Genomic DNA, 16906 nt, shown 5'->3' with positions numbered 1-16906 from the left:
ACTAATACACTGGTAGGGAAATACGAATTTAGAGAGCAGCTTAATACTGTTCCCATTTAGCAAAGTAATAGTAGTGGATTTATATGTGGGGCCTGTGTACTCCCAAACCATGGGTTGTGGCCAAATCTGCAGTCATAAGCTTACTTCTATGAATCAGGTCTTAACTTTAAAAAGAAAATAGTTGGTTACCCCTATAACATCTGTGCCACTGTTGCAGTCATGGCCATCTCTTGTCATGTGACTCATTCTTGCAGGCCACAGTGTTCACAGCTAGGTAACACTGATGGCAACTTTCTGTCCTCTTAGCAGACTGCCTAGCATCTTTCCGTGCTATGGAAACTAGCCAGTATGGAGAAAACTTCCTGGTCAGTACTAACCCAGAAAGACAAACATGTCATGTGGATTTTACTGCTGAATCTTTATATTTGTGTGTTTAATTTGGATTCCCTGTATAATCTAGGAATATAGAAAGGGTTCATTGCAGGGGGAGGGGGAGAAGAAAGTTCTCAAGGAGAGGAATAGTAGGACAAGTGTGATATGAAGGGGAAAATGGGGAATAACAAGAGGAAGGTTTTAGTTGGAGAGAGATGGGAGATAGAATAGAGGATGGAATTAAGAGAAAGGTTTGGAAAAGCCATGTGAAAAAACAATACCTACTGTTTTATGAACAATGTAATAATGTATATAATTTAAATTACCGCACAATGAGGATTATGCTCATTTTAGAAGCTGTCGGTTGCTAAATTAAAAAGCCCCTCTAGCTGTTGGTCAGAGGTGTCCCGGAGACCCCCCAAAAATACAGGCTATTGCCATGAATCATGGTTGATATGAAGACTCTGCTGGTGGTGATAGCACATGCCTTGGTCACAGGACACGGAGAAATCGTTTGGCATTTGCTATCACTGTTTAGGTAATATAGACAACTGCATGAGTTGGAGGTACAGTGATTTATTAATTCAGCTGGATCAATTCCCTGTTACTTTCCTCAGATACTAACTGCTTTGATATAAGATGAGTGTGGGCAGGAGTAGGCGAGAGGGAAGTCCAATATTTATGCCACGTCAGTTCTTAAGGCAGTCAGTCTTGGCTTGGCCTAATGTAGAGAAAGCTCAGAAAACCACAAAGGTATGGGAGGTAAAGAAAGGAGAACAATTCATTCAGGCCTAGTGGGACACAGAAAAGGGATTAAAAGGATGGCAAGGCAAAGGGTAGCTATGTCATCCAGAGCTGGTCCTTGGTACAGAAGGAACCCTTGCTTTGTTCTTTGGCCCTTTGTTTTCAAAGCATAGAATTTGACTGATGCTATTTGTACTTAATGAAAAATTAAGTTTTATACATATTTTATAACCTAACTTGAGATTCAGCCTGTATTTACTGAAGTATAGATAAGTGTCACCTAGTATGGGGCTGCATGTTTTTAATCTTAGCATTTTGAAAGCAGAGGCAGGCAGATCTCTGAGTTTGAGGCCAGGCTGGTTTACCTAGAGTGTTTCATACCAGCAGAGCTACATTGTGCGAGCATAGCTGAAAAAAGAACAGGAAGAAAAGGATGAAAGGGAGGAAGGGAAGAAGGAACATTTGAATTTCAGAGTAAAGTGTGAATATATTTGGTGACAGTAATCATTCCATATATTGAAAACTCATGATTATGCTCCTAAAATCTAATCCTATCGGTTTTCAGCTTAACCAAACAATGGTTAGGCCTAAGTCTTCAGAGCTGAACATGGGATAGATAGAAAACTCAATGAGAAATAGGCAGGCTTACTGAGAGTGTGCGTCCTTGCCTTCCTGTCTTGTCAAGGTCTCTACGCCACTGTGTAGCCAGGCTGGCTGGCCATGAGCTTCACCAAGCTGCACCCCACGGTCTCTACACGGGGAAGACATAAGCTTGTGTTACTTCCTCTGCCTTTCACGTGGATTTTGGGAACCCAGACTCAGGTCCCCAGGCTTCTGCAGCAAGCATTTTCACCCACTGAGCCAGTTCTCCAGCGCCCTGCCACAGATTTTTTTTAATGCTATCAACATTTTAAAAACTAGCACAGGACTTTCTCAACATGGGCGTTGAGCCTCTGAGACTGTAGGCACACACATGTGATTTCTAAAATGTATCAGACTTTTCTGGTAATTCCTGAGGGGTGCATCAAGTGATCCTGAATATTTAAACATCTCTAATGTTCGTATTCACCTCAATCCAGCATTTGTACGGTGCTCTTCCATACCTGTGAGGACATGCTGGTCTTCTTACCTGAACTGTGGTTGATATCAAACATCGCATATACTGAGTTTTTACATACGTATCATAACTTCTAATTTGTGAATTAGGCAGTAAGAGATTAACAACAACAGTGAAATGCAGCAAGTATTAAAATACACTGTACTAGGGGCTGGAGAGATGGCTCAGAGGTTAAGAGCGCTGGCTGCTCTTCCAAAGGTCCTGAGTTCAATTCCCAGCAACCATATGGTGGCTCACAACCATCTAAAATGAGATCTGGTGCCCTCTTCTCGTTGTGCAGGTGAACATGCAGACAGAACACTGTATACATAACAAATAAATAAATCTTTAAAATAAAAAAAAGATACACTGTACTATAAGTTTAACTCTATGAGTTGTTTATTTCTGGCTTCTCTAATATCATCTGACTGCAGCTGCCCCCAAGTACCATAGGGAGATCCACTGTTGTTTCAAGCGATGGTAATTTTGTTTGTTTAAACATAAAGCCATTTCTTGTGTTCCCACTGATAATTCATCTGGATCTAATTAGGCAGGTTTCTCATATATGCTACTGGTGAACATACTGTGCATTTACTAAACAGTCTGGCTGTTTGACATCCTTCGCTACTCTCCCTTTCACTGTGAAATATCTGACAAAAGCAAACTAAAGAAGGAAGGGCGTGTGCTGGCTCATAGTTTAAGGGTTACCAGCCATCAGGGCAGCCAGAGCTGGAAGTGGCTGGTCACATATCACCCAGTCGGGAAGCACAGAGCAGTGCGTGACAGTGTTCAGCTCGCTCCCTCCTTTTACGCAGCCCAGGACCCCAGCCTGAATCCAGCCTGAATTAGTGCCGCCCATGGTTGGAGTGTGGTCTCCCTGTTCAATTAACTGCTCAAGATAATCCCTCAGAGGACCTCCCAAAGGCTGGCTCTGTTTAGGTGACCCCTCACACGGATGCCCAAAGGCTAGCCTCAGTGATTCCAGATCTTGTCAAGTTGTTGATCACTGTCAACCTTAGCATTGAATAAATCTCAGTTTATATAATCCATAACTTTTCTGATTGTACTTTTAATAAAGTAAATACTAAATAGATCTTTAGCCAAACCATCTAAATATTTTTGTTACAGCCTAATTTTTCATTACTTTGGTTTTACGTTCTTGAAATGGGCTCTTACTATACTATGTAGCCCAAGTTGGTCCCAAATTTATGATGATTCCTCCTGCTTCAGCCTCCCAAGTCTGGGGTTACATATTATAATTCACTGTGCTCAGCTTTCAACTGAGACAACAAAATACAACTCCCCAAATATTCTACAATTTGAATGTTTTATGAAATGTAAAACATTTGCCACTTATGTAGTATAATTAATTGCAAATAGAATTCAATGTAATTTTAATAATCACAGGCTTGATTATGAGGACAAATTTTTAGACAGAACAGTTATCATGTCAGGGTCTGACATGATATATACTGAGTGTTTTATATCTTTGTTTCTAATGGAGGCACTGCAACTGAATAAACACACCTATATGCAAACATCTGACATTTAAAGTTAGAAATACAGGAAGCTGGGATGGAGGTATATTGATGGCAGAGCACTCGCAAAGCATGTGAATGCCCTGGTTCAAGCCACTGGGGAAGGGAGGGAGGAAGAGAGGGAGGAAAGGAAGGAGAGAAGGAGGGAGAATAAAGGGAAGGAGAGAGAGGAAAGGTGGGAGAGAGGGACAGATGGAGGGAGGGAAAGAGGGAAAGGGAGGAAAGGGAAGAGGGAGGGAGAAAAAGTGAAGTGCAAGAAACTAAAGAATTGCATTTTATTATGATAAATGTCTAACATACAGAGATACAGAAACTATTATGTTCTCAGAAGCTGTTACTAGTTTGCCATGCTTATTTGTGTGAATCATTGAATGTAATCCCAGACAATATTATATCTTATTCAGATGTATTTTCAGCATCTAAAAATAGACATTTTCCTATATAACACCATACTATTATTGTACATTGTTAACAATCATTCCTTAATATTCTGATTCCCAGAATTAAATTTTATTTAGTTTTCTTCATTAATCAAAAGAAAGGTGTCTATTTTACTTGTTTGACTAAACAGAGGCATAAACAAGTTTCTGAGTTACTGAGCTCAGGCATGTGCTATTTGTGTATTAGATCATAGTTTTTACCCTGTTTTAAGAAGTATTTGTTGAGCTGCTTAAGCATAATTGCTGGGTTCCTTTTTCTACTAATCATTTTCTTTCATTTTAAACTGTAAGAGTGGATGTGCTTGTATAGCTCGAGACACCTTTGGGCTCTTTGCCTTTCGAGTGGTTCTCATTTTGTCTTTATTGGCACTTTGGCTGTTCCCCAAGTTAAGTGGGGTGCAGGCCGGAGTCTAGAAATGGACATGGTGATCACAAATAGAGAGAATATCATCTTGGAAAGCTTGCAGATTTGAGCAGAAAGTCAGATCTACTTTGGGAGGTCACAGTGTTCTGCCAGTTCAGCCTGATAGAGCGGAGGGCGACACCCCAAGAGAGCTGGGGGAGGATTTACCTGCTTTCCTGTGTTTTCAGTTTCCTTTACAGGTTGAAAAGCATAATTTATGATAATAGACATTTCTCAAGGCAAACATTTCTATTGTCAGATTCAAAACCATATTCATGATAGAAGCTGCCTGAGCTTATTTTTCTCTTAAATTATAATTTCCTTTTTATCTTTTATTCCTGTTTAAAACTCAAGTGTAAAAGCTGTGTTCATATGCTTTTTTACCCACTCACTTTCCTTTCTCTCTCTCTCTCTCCTCTCTCTTTGGAAACCACAGAATGACAGCCTTAAATTTTAATTTCCTGACTTAGTTTGTCAGAGCTTTAGTGTTTTGTTTTGTTTTTGTTGTTTTTTATACAATGAGTTTAAATAATTTTCTTGCTTTTATTACCTAAACACATTCTCAAAAGATCGAAGAGCTTCACAGGACTGTTACCAGAAATTGAAACTCACCTTTCTCTTGGCTTTTGGGCTCTGTGTGTTTCAGCTGGGGCTCATCTTTGCATGACTTGTGTATAAATGTTTTTATGTTTCAAACAGTGAGGCTGACTCTCTCCTCATGACAGCTACTGCTCAGAAGTGCCATGAATTCTCGTGTGGGCAACAGAGCCTGGGCTCTGTTGGGCTCCATCACTTCCTAGCTGGGTGACTTGAATTCATGGAAGAAAGTAAATTCAATGAATTAAATTGCTCTTGGCTATAAACTGAGGGCCACGCTATGTCCTCCACTGATCCCTTAAGACTGTTGTGAAAATCAAATGGTTTTGATGTTGTTTCCAAGATGGCACACAAGGCTTGTGTTCCCATGGCATTTATTACCAGAGAAGAACTGCGCCTAGTCTCTGCCCTATGAAAAGGACATAGATCAGTTGGTAGAGTGATTACCTAGCATCATGAAGCCCTAGGTTTGATCCAGCACCACGTGCACCAGGTGTAGCAATGTCTGCCTGTAATCCCAGCACTCTAGAAGGTCGGAGTTTAAGGTCATCTGTGACTACACAATAAGTTTCTTCATAGCCTTGGCTTCATGTGACCACATCTAAAAAAGAAGTCACAATGAATTAACTAAAGGGCAAATAAAGAGGTCTCTCTACCACCAGGTCTTCTTTCTTCTGGCCCACTGCCCCCTGCTCCACCTTAAAGAAGCGTGTCAGTGGTCACTAAAAGAAATAGCTGACCAAACACTCAGAAGTTCAGGTGGTCAGGCTTCTTGGAAAGTGGAGATAGAGCAGTCGGTGGCCTGGGTTGCTTTCCTTTTCTGCTGCTGTGTGATAGCAGGAAGATAGACATGGACACACATTGTGAGCGTGTCTCTCTCCTGGGCTGCTGGCCCTCTCCCCAGGGTGTCTTCCCAGTCCTTGGTACTCTGTCTGGTCAGTATGTTCCCACTTACATTGATGGAAATTCATGTCACTGTCGGAAGTATTTCAGTGACCTGCTTTTAATTGGTGATATGAATTAAGTGAGCTTTCTGTGTGTGTGTCTGTGGAATGGAACTGAAAGAGGCCAAGCAAAAGGTGGCCCTCTGATGAGCTGCCCTGCCCTAGTCATTCCAAGACATGGACTCTTCATATTCTTTGTTTGGTTACATTTAAAATAAACACGAGATAGAATCTGCCTCTGGGAGGCGGGGAAAGATATATTACATTGCTTCAGAGCAATGTGCCGATTGTCTGACTGTTAATAATCAGACACTAGGAGGAGTCCAAGAAAAGAGCTGTTCTTCCAAAAACTTGGAGTACCACAAACCTATAAGTTATTGGGACACCTATAAACATGTGAGAATAAAAACCTCTAGAGAGACATCTGGGTCAAAGCCCATATCTGCAAAAAGATCCATCTGCGCTAATCAAGTATGTATAAGTGAGGAGCGTTTGGTACCCAGTGATCTTACCTTAGCAACCTCTTGACTTATGATACAATGAAGATTTTCTAGGATATCCTTTAAACAGTCCCTCTGGGAAGGAAGTCTGACTTTCGGGATTTCATTCAGGAGAAGATAAGTTGTATTTTGGGTGAATTAAATAGAATCAGAGAATTCTGATTTTTCACATACCATCTAGCCATGCTTATTAGTTAAAAACAAAATTTAAAATATAATGTTATCTCACAAGTTTATACATAGTAGATTCATATAGATGTATTAAAATAGAGTTTCGCAGGCATTTTGGCCTCAGCAGGTACTGCATGAGGTTACTGTATGAATGTGATAATGCTGGCACTTGTTTGGCATGATGGAAAAACTATCTGAAGTCTTAAGTGAAAATGCTAAGATAATCTAATTCTGGCAGAAAACCACCTGTGGACGTGGCCTTGTCTCCTTTCATTTATTCTGCTTTTGCAAAGGGTCTGGGTTTTGTTTTTTTCAAAGTGTTTTAACAGGATATCCCGGTCACATTTTTGACAGGCTGTTTATAGTTCACTTCTGCCCAGGGGCAGTGAAAGACACATTACAGGATAAGCAAGGTGGCTCTTTCTGAGTCAGAGAGAGGATGGAGGGTAGGATTATTCCCGTTTAAATGAATTCCGACAGGCTGACATCTGCAGAGCACCATGGGCCAGTAACAGAGCCAGAATTCATGCACAGGGTCTGCCGTGCCCAACAGCTCCCTTCAAGTAAATGTAGGGAGTGAAAACAAGAACTCGCAGAGACTGAGGTGACACTATTCAAAAATCGTCTTTCACAGTAAGACACCTAATCCTGTTTTGTCAGAGCTGTCAGCTGCTTGAGAAGTTGCTGTAGGGCCCTGGCCAGGTTCAAGAAGGGGGAAGCTGTTCCTCTCTCTCTCAATCTCTCTCTCTCTCTCTCTTTCTTTCTATCTCTTTTTCTCTGTGTGTGTGTGTGGGGGGGTGGAGAAGCACACGCGTGCGAATGTGGCAGCCTGAGGACAACCTTGGGTGTTGTTCTTCCGGCGCTGTCCACCTGACCCTGCCCCCTCTTTTTTGAGACACTGGCCTGGGATTCATCCAGTAGTCAAGTAAGCTAGGCTGGCCAGAGAGACCAGGCGGCCCCTCCGTGTTCCTGCCCGCTTAGTGCTAGGATGTCAAGGACATACTACCATGCCCAGTATTTTTTTTTAACACAGCTTCTGGAAATCAAACTTTGCTCTTCCTCATTGCAAAGCAAACACTTTTCCTCAGCGGGCTGTCTCCCTCTCTTGAGCAGTCCTTCCTCTTAGCCACAGCGCCCAGGCATCTGACCGTGCTTTGCTCTCACACCATTGGCTTGAGTCCTTCTCATCCTTTGTTGCACTCACTGTGGGAAGTGCCTACTGTGTGTTCTCCTGGTGCAGGAGTCGCTGCTGGGCCCCTGCTAGCCGGCCTCTCTGCCCACAGTGATTCTTGCACACAGTAGCTCCTGCACACTGTTGTTTACACACGGGGAACCAGGTGTCCCGGGTCCTCTCCGTAGCCCAAGGCTCTGAGCCTCTGGCAGTATGCTGAGGAATTTGGTTATTTTAATTGTTTTGGGTTTTTGCTTTATACATTCTCTTTTGTAGGAGAACCTGATTATTTGAAAACTTGTCACAAATACACATGAAAAATACACGGTACCTTCTTTGTATATTGATTCCATCTTAAATATCTAGTCCTGTAGGAAGAACAAAATATGAATTCAGGGATGATCATGTAGGAGTTTTGTCATGATCGTATTCAGATGGAATGTTTAGGTTGGTAAGATTCTCCTGAATGTACTTAGACAGTGTGAGTCACCCAAAGTATGACTCCGATACTACAAAGACTCAGAATGTGGCCATCATCACGAAGCGTACATAAAAGCAAACATAACTTATATTGTTGTGGGAGGTTAGGATACCTAATCTGCATGTTTAGAAATTTTATTTTGTATTAAGGGAAACCAAGTAGAAAAGTTTGTTTTTTAAGTAGAAAAATTCTTGGAGAAAAGTAGAAACAATCCTTTTCTGCTTTTAGGTTTTCTTTCTTCATTCCTCTTTCTCCTCCAGTTTTTGAAGATACTGTTTTCCTTTTTGTATGTCTCTGTAATTTTAAATCTCCACACAGAATATCATTAGCTTAGGACACTGCATTAGGTTCCCTCGTTCGCCATTTGCTTTTCAGGCCTGGCCTCTTGCTCTCTGAGTCTTCACTGGTTGTGCCTGAGCACTGCACACGGCTTCTGTGTAGGAGGTGCGCCATATTGAATTATTGCCTCTCAATCACTAAATCATATTTTGCCACAAGAACTATAAGCACTAACTCAGTAATTGAAAATAAATCATTAAATTGTATTATTTTAGGTGATTTCATGTGCCGGTCTGTATTTCTGTGCTAAAATGGAAAACTTTAGCTCCAGGGAAACATTCATTTCACAGTGGTTCTCAACTTTCCTCTTGTTTATACAGCTCCTCATGTTGTGGTGACCCCCAACCATAAAATTATTTTGTTGCTACTTCATGACTCTAATTTTGCTACTGTTATGAATTGCAATATGTGAACCTGTGTTTTGCAGTTGTCTTAGGAGACCCCTATGTAAGGGTCATTTGACCCCCAAAGGGGTTGAGAACTGGGGTTTAGAATCATTTCAAAGAATGTTGAAAGTAAGCTTATTGTTTGGGAAATATTAAATGTGGCTTTCTGTTAGGAGTCAGCCTAAAATGGCTGCCATCTTGCTGTATCGTGTCTGTGGTCCCCTGAAAGCCTGTGGGATAGTCCCTTTGCTATGGAGCACGTCAAGCTGCACCTGAACACTTAGAGCACACTTCTGCGCTTGACTGTTGTGGTGGCACCAAAGTAGGAGGCCGCCGGGCAGGCTAAGCGGTGGTGACTCAGGGACCTCAGAATGTAGCACCGCAACCCGTGAGCCGCTGGGACTTGAGTCCAGTTAGGCTCTCCCTGCTCTCGGTGGGGAAACCGCAGCTCCATGCCAGCAGGATTCTCTCAGAGCTGTCCCAGCTCTTCACCAGCAAGCTCACTGCCTCTCGGTCCACGTGCCCACAGCCCTGTCTGCCCTGGAAGGTCCTGGTGACTGGACCCCATCAACCTCCTTGCTACGTTCTTGACAATGGGTCTCTAGGAGCAGCATCTACACTGAGGGGTGTGGGCTGCCATCTTCCACCTCACTTCAGATTCTCCCTCCACCATTATCTCAGTGGCGTGCTCTTGAGCATGTTCTTCATGTGCTTGCTTCCGTGTTAGCTTCCTGGTGTGTGAGCCGGGTGGGTTACTACAGGGGTAGCCATACCGTGGGTAGTCTGTGCGAGAGTTAAAGGGTGACAGTGTGGGCAGTGCAGTGTAAAGGCCCGTTCCATGCTGTAATGGCCATCTCCTTTGTCTCTTCATAGTCTTGATGTTGGAGGCAAGGCACAGCTACATAGCCCACGCTGGCCTTGAACTCACTAAGGAGCTTAGACTGGCCCCAGAATCTTAATGTTCCTATTTCTAACTGTTACACGTTGGGTTACTGTGGTTCACTGCTGTTCCTGGATATGGTCTTTCTTTTCTTTTGTTCCATGGAAAATAATTCCTGTTAGAAAGCAACTCCGGGACAGCCAACACTACACAGAGAAACCCTATCTGGAAAAACCAATAATTAATAATAATAATAATAATTCCTGTCAGATGTCAACACCAGGAATAGTGCTTTCCCTAAACTGATGGCTCTGTTTTGATTTGGGGGCTTCTGTTTGTCTTCCTCTCTGAAAGGACTGCTGGAGAGCTGGGTGGCGGTTCACCTGTGTCTAGACACTGAACTGTTCAATGCATATTTTGTGTGCAAATCGTTCCCCATCTTCATACTTGCTTTCCCATTCATTTCCCTATGCTCTGGCTTTTTTTGCACTTTTAAAAAATGGTTTGTTATCTATTTTACATGCATTGGTATCTTGCCTGCTTGTATGTCTGTGTGAAGATATTGGATCCCCTGGAACTGCACTTACAGACAGTTGTGAGTTGTCATGTTGGTGCTGGGGATTGAACCTGGGTCCCCTAGAAGAACAGTCAGTGCTCTTAATCACTGAGTCATCTTTCCAGTCCTACCTTGTGCACTTTTGAAACACCAGTGTGTTTATGCTGTGTACAATATAAATGTTTCTGAGAACTAAGTCGGACGCAGATTACATGTTTCAGTTTGCGCTGCCATGGGGATGGGGAAACAGCAGGAGCCAGGAGGTACAGCAGGCAGACCAGGGCTCAGCTGTCTACACAGCATGGCATAGGCTTGGGCAAGTTACCTCCAAACCTCACCTCTTCATTTTCCAGTCCAACTCCAGTTTGTCTGAACCTTCGTCACTGGATGACTGTCCTATGTACATGTGTCTGTGTATGTACATATGTATGTACATATGTCAGCTGAAGTATGGCTGAAGGTATAGCTCGGTCAGTAGAATACGCCTCTGCCACACACTAGGGAGGTTGAGGTGAGAACATTAGGAGTTCAAGGTCAGCTCAGAGCTGACAGAGCGTTACAGAAATTAAGTAAGCTTCTTGGCTCCGGCACCCATCAGCCTATGGAGTAAATAAAGGCCCAGACCCTAGTTTAGAAATCCATGACGCCCAATCCCATCTCCAACCTTGTTAAACTGCCTAGGAGTCAGATGGCATTCCAGTAACAAGAGGTAGCATCTTCTGAAGCTGTGCTCAGTTCTGAGGGTCCAAGGCTTCCTAGCGTGGACGGCTTCCCGCCTGGCAGTCCAGTCTGAGGCTGTCATGCTGGGATGGGGAAGCCCCTTTGGACTGCAGCCTGTGTGTGACCCTGTTGTCTCCCTGTCCTCCCCTGTCAGCCCTGCAGCAGCGCCTGGGAACCAGCATCCTGTGGGAAGACGGAGGATCAGATGGCAGCCTCCGGGCAGACTCGAAAATACGTGAACGCATTCTCAGCTCAGACTCTGGTCATGTGAGACATCTCCAGAAAAGCATTATGGTTTTCAGAACACTTAAAATTGACTTTTGACATATCATTCCTCAACGTGGAGCTCTTCCTGGTTGAGAGAAGAATATTTTTGTTGTGGTACAACAGTTCAGAGCAGCACCAGGTGCGCTGTAGTTGCATGAAATCTCCCCGGATTTCACCCAACTAAAAAGGATTTTTTTAAAAAAAAATTAATGAATAACAGTCTTACCTAAATTATTAGGTAATGAATTGTAACCATTTGTTAATATCAGAATCAGATTTTTAAAGAAATATATAAAATGGTTTATTTGTATTTTAGAGGATCCAACAGATCAGTATTTTTTTGACTGTGGTTTTGAATTTTTTTTAAAAAAAAATGTACACAAAGAAATATCCCAGTATTTCATGTTGCTCAATCGTTAAACATACACATTGATATTTTTATAATCCAGTAAAAGCATTATTATGAATGTTGGCTGAATGGCAAGCGATAGTCAACGGAGCCTAAAAGAGCTCATTTATGGTTGGTAATGTTGGAAATGCATTCATTGTACTAAATCATTTCAGGAGGGTTTTTTTTTTGTTGTTAGCTTGCTTTAAAAATTATTACTGTATGAAATAGTTTTATAAAAAATATATTTTTATTCAGTAACTTAATTTTGTAAATGCCAAATGAACGCTGCTATGGAGTTAGCCTGTAGACATGCTGCTAGAGTCAGACAGGGCGGTAGAGCTTGGATGAAAAGAAAAGAACGTTGGTGTTAGATAATTGACTATGCACTAGTATTTCAGACAGTTTTATTTTTATATGTATGCCTTTTTTTTCTTTTGTAATTGAAAACTTATTTGGGAGATTTTTGCATTTGTTGTACATTTTCAGTTTTTTTTAGGAAAGTCTTTGTTGTTATTGTTGGTTTATAAAAGCATGCATTGCACTTCTTTTTTTTGGGAGATTTATGTTGTTCATGTCATGTGTTTTGTTTTTAAGTTCAGGCTTACTGTTCATTCACTCAGGCATTCTGAGTCTGTCTGCATTTCCCGTAGTCTTTGAGTATGTGGACCCAGAACTGCCTCATGGTTCCTGTGCTTTCGGGGAAGACAAATACGGAAGTCAGTAGCCAGTTCTGCCTTGAGAACATTTGCTGCAGGGGGCTGGCCCTGAACTTCTGAAATGACAGTGAACTTACTGCCTGGTAGCAAAATAAAGCTGTGCCCTTATTTTACATACTTCCTGACGTCTCTCGTTTCTGTGATTTGGGGTGATAGTTACACATTCAAGAAGATGAAACAAACTCAAAATACTCTTTTCTTTCAAAAATGTGCTTACTGTTTAAAATTAATTGTGGAGAGTCATGGCTACAGGTAAAGACAAGTGAAGTTAAACATTCACACAAGGATCACAGTGACAATTAGAAGATTTCCACTGTGTGCTAAGCAAGAGCACAAAAGCTCTTGAACTGAAAAAAAAAAAAAAAAGAAAAAAGAAAGAAAAGAAAAGAAAAGAAGCCCTTCTAGAAGGTACTGGTATGTGAGGTAGGGAGATGGTTCAGCATGGAAGGTGTTTACCACATAGAAAAGGGCTGAGTTCCCATCTCCAGAAGCCGTGTAAAACCAGAAGAGGAACCTATGTCTGTAATCCCAACACTCCTGTGGCAAGATGGGATATGGAGACAGAGGAGCCCCAGGAAGTTTGCATCCAGCAAAGTCACACAGGAAATGGCAAAGAACTAAGAGACCCTGTCTCTTAGGTGAGACCTGAAAGCCAAGGTTGTCCTCACCAGCTGTGGTAGGCATGTTCCCTGGCCAGTCTCACGTAAACCGCTGTGTTCTGCCTTCATAATGGGCTGACACCTCTGAATCTGTGAGCAAAAAAAAAATCCATCTTTCCTCAAACCGCTTCTATATTTTATCACAGTGCTGAAAAGTAACAAACACAGACATTCCACACAGTCAGTGCTCATAAAGCCAAGGATGCGTTAGCGCTACACAACCATGTCATAATCTTTTGATTGTCCTGATGTGTAACACGCTTTCTGAGTGTTGGGAGGCGCCTGGCAGCTTATGTCAGAAAATGGAGCCTCGATGACCACTTGGTTATCTCTGCATGTCAAACTAAATGCTAGAGATGATGAATGTGGGGTAAACCATGAGCTTTGTCTAGGAGAGGGTTAAGGGTGTGGCTCAGTCGTTGGGCAAGAGCTGAGCATATAAAGGTCTGGGTTTGATCCTCTATAAACCCTTACCTATATGTAAACCACAGTTGTGTGGAAGGCAACTCTGGATGGCTATTTTACTACCCAGATTGTTCTAGTAGCTTCAGGAAGGCACAGGTTTCCAACTGATTGCCTTAAAGTAATGTTGTTCTCTATTATAGTTCTAGGTGCTAGGAAGCCCAAGACCATTGTCCTGCAGGCAGATTTAATGTCTAGTCAGAGCATACTTCCTGTCTCACACAAGGCACTGTTTCATTGAGTTTTCTGTTTTCATGTAACAGAAGGGCCTGAATTATTTTCTTGATTGATTAGTTGGTTTGCTTATTTGAAGCAGGATCACCTGTAGCCAAGGCTGGCCTTGAATTCCTGAGCCTCTTACCTGCAGTTGCCAGGTGTTGTGATTGCAGACATGGGACAGGACACACAAGTCTTGCTTGTTTGTTTTTGTCATCTGTTTTATTTCGTGTTTTAGTGACCCTGCTCTCTGTGACAGAAACTCGGGTAGCCAAAAAAAATGGAAGTAATGTATTTACTACCTAAGTGAGAAGCTGCTCTCCAGGTTGCTGTATAGTAAGTTAGCATGAAGTGGCCTCTAAGGACAGGAGAGACACAGAGAGGACCAGTATCAGAGATGCCGAGGCCCTCTGTCCTCAGACCGGACTGGTAGATGCAAGAGATGTCAAGGGCTACGGTCCTGGAGGACTTTAGCATCACCGAGGTCTTGCTGGGGCCCTCTGCATTGCCTCTTCTGTTCTGGAGTCTGACAAAATCTGGTTGTCCTTCAGACTTTGCCTTTTACCATCTTTCTGACCTCCGCAAGTCTTATTTCACCTCTCTAACTTCATTTTACTTACATTGAACATGAAAGTATACATCAGGGCTGCTGGTCATGATGCAGAAGATGTGAAACAGGAAATACATTCATGGATCTCCATAAGACTCTGCCGTGCCTGTCCCTTAGGCGCATCACTAGGACATCTGAGAAGACAAGGTCCGTGTCTACTGCCCGGTGATGGGGAAGGAAAGCTTTCTGAGACTCATATCCTTGGCTATAAATTAAATATATTCAAATATAAATATTCTTTCCTAATAGTCTCAGTCATTCTAGCACAGGACTAATCCTTCTTAGATAACATATATGTGAATGATAGGGCAATTTTTCTTCAGTTTCTTGGTTTCTAATGTAGCATATCTTATATGGGCTCATTCTCATCCAGTGCTCACAGTGAAATAGGTGGTGAGAGAGCGTTGACCAAGTGCTTACTGCGTGCTGTCAGTGAGGGCAGGAGGGAAGCTTCCAGCAGTGAGAAACATAATGGTGAAAGCCAAGGGGCCAGAGTGTTGAGAAACTGAAAGGGAAATCTGGCAAAAAAGGGGAAAGATAGGAGGCTATGAATTGAGGCTTGAACTTTGTTCTTTGCGATATGGAGAGTTATTAAAGGCTTTTAGGTAGAGAAATAAAATGATTAATTTATATCTGACTTCTAGAAATCATTCTGTTCAAACCCTTTATTCACATATAGTATAAAATTAATTCTCAGATTAGTAGGAGGACATGATTAGAGTCCAAATTCCATGCCAGTTAATTTATTTTTCATATATTTCCTGCTGCTTAATTTCAAAAGGATGTGCTTTAATCCTAGAAAATCTAACTGCACGCACACACACAATCTTTGGTCTGTGCTTCATGAAAAGTCATTTCAAATTTCATAATCCATAAAGTAAAAATTGACTCAGGAAGAAGGGATTGTACAGAACACTTTCCTCTTTTAGAAGTGAAATATTTTCAACCAACAATTTATCTAAAACCTCCCATAGCAAACCATCCACTGAATCTTTGTGTGGCATAATCTATGATTCTTTTTGGAAGACTTGCTGTATTGTTATATTATTTGATCAGCGGTTCTCAGGTTTTCTTGTACATCAGAGACTTAAAATACTGTTAGACTGGAAACCCTCCATCCTACCCTCAGGAATTTAAGTCAGGGCTGAGTGGTATGTGGACCAGTGTTTAAGAGCCACAGGTGGTTTGACACAGGTGGTTTAAGGGAACTGAACTGCAGAAACCCTGCCTGGCCTTTGTATCTGACCATTCTTCACGACTTTCTAATGAGCATGTCCACTGATCTCCAACAGAACATGAGACAAAACGGCCCGCAGCTCTAGGATTTTCTTAACTCTAGAGGTTTAGTATGCTACCAGTGTTGGTAATTAGGTCTGTCGTTTGTCTGGATTTTACAACTGTAGGAAGCGTAATTTCACTCCCAGTACGTTTGAACCTCTTTTATCACATTGCCCATGTTCTATCAAAAGGGAATCTGTATTGATGGATTTAACATGGAAACAAAGCAGAACTCTCATTCAGGAAAAGTCCTTGTTTCCAAACTGGCTGCAGTGAAGTCACTGCTCTTCACCTTTCCAAACCTCTGAGCTTTGGGTTTCTGTTCAGATGGAGGAAGTATTTAATCCTCTATACAGTTACAAGCATACAGAAGTTCTCTGAGCAAAGATAAACAAAACTCAAAGAAAGCTTCAGTAGCCCAAAGACATTGGAACACAGAACTCCAGCTGTGAGATTTTTAGGTAAAGAACAGCCTCCGAGATGAACCTAGAAGCTGAGGAATCACACTTACACTGTTTGGGGAAGATGTAAAAACAGTCATGAGTTGTTTTTATTTGACTTAGCTCTTTAAAAACATAAGTTTATTCAGCTACTTTTTAATAAAACTATATATCCAACCATGGACAGATATAACTCATCCAGCTATTCAGGTTAGAACCTAACACTGATTTTTTTCAACACCTTTTTTTTTTTTTAATTGAGCACTTCCAATGCAAGGCAAAGTTCAATTGTGTATATGTACATATATACATATATATATATATGTTTATACACACACAACTGAAGTGTAATTTCACTCCCAGTATGTTTGGACCTCTTTTATCATGTTGCCCATGTTCTATCAAAAGGGAATCTATGTATTGATGGATTTAACATGGAAACAAAGCAGAGCTGTCATTCAGAAAAGTCCTTGTTTCCGAGGACTTTATATAGATAATGTATGCATGTATGTACGTATTCGCTTCTAAA

General features: G+C 41.8%; 1 protein-coding gene across 1 annotated transcript in view; it reads left to right on the top strand.

Moving 5' to 3' along the window:
• The window catches only part of Myb (MYB proto-oncogene, transcription factor), a 35359-nt gene extending 22530 nt beyond the window's left edge, over positions 1–12829 (top strand). Inside the window, exon 16 of the mRNA XM_055599210.1 lies at positions 11493–12829. Coding sequence (XP_055455185.1) covers positions 11493–11609 — 117 coding nt within the window. The 3' untranslated portion in view covers positions 11610–12829. The remainder of the gene's footprint in view (positions 1–11492) is intronic.
• Positions 12830–16906: the final 4077 nt, after the last annotated feature.

The sequence above is a fragment of the Psammomys obesus genome, unplaced genomic scaffold (assembly GCF_907164565.1).
Source record: "Psammomys obesus unplaced genomic scaffold, mPsaObe1.curated_primary_1811, whole genome shotgun sequence".
Taxonomy (NCBI): Eukaryota; Metazoa; Chordata; class Mammalia; order Rodentia; family Muridae; genus Psammomys; species Psammomys obesus.
Note: the sequence above shows the minus strand (reverse complement) of the source record. Positions and strands in the feature narration are given on the sequence as shown.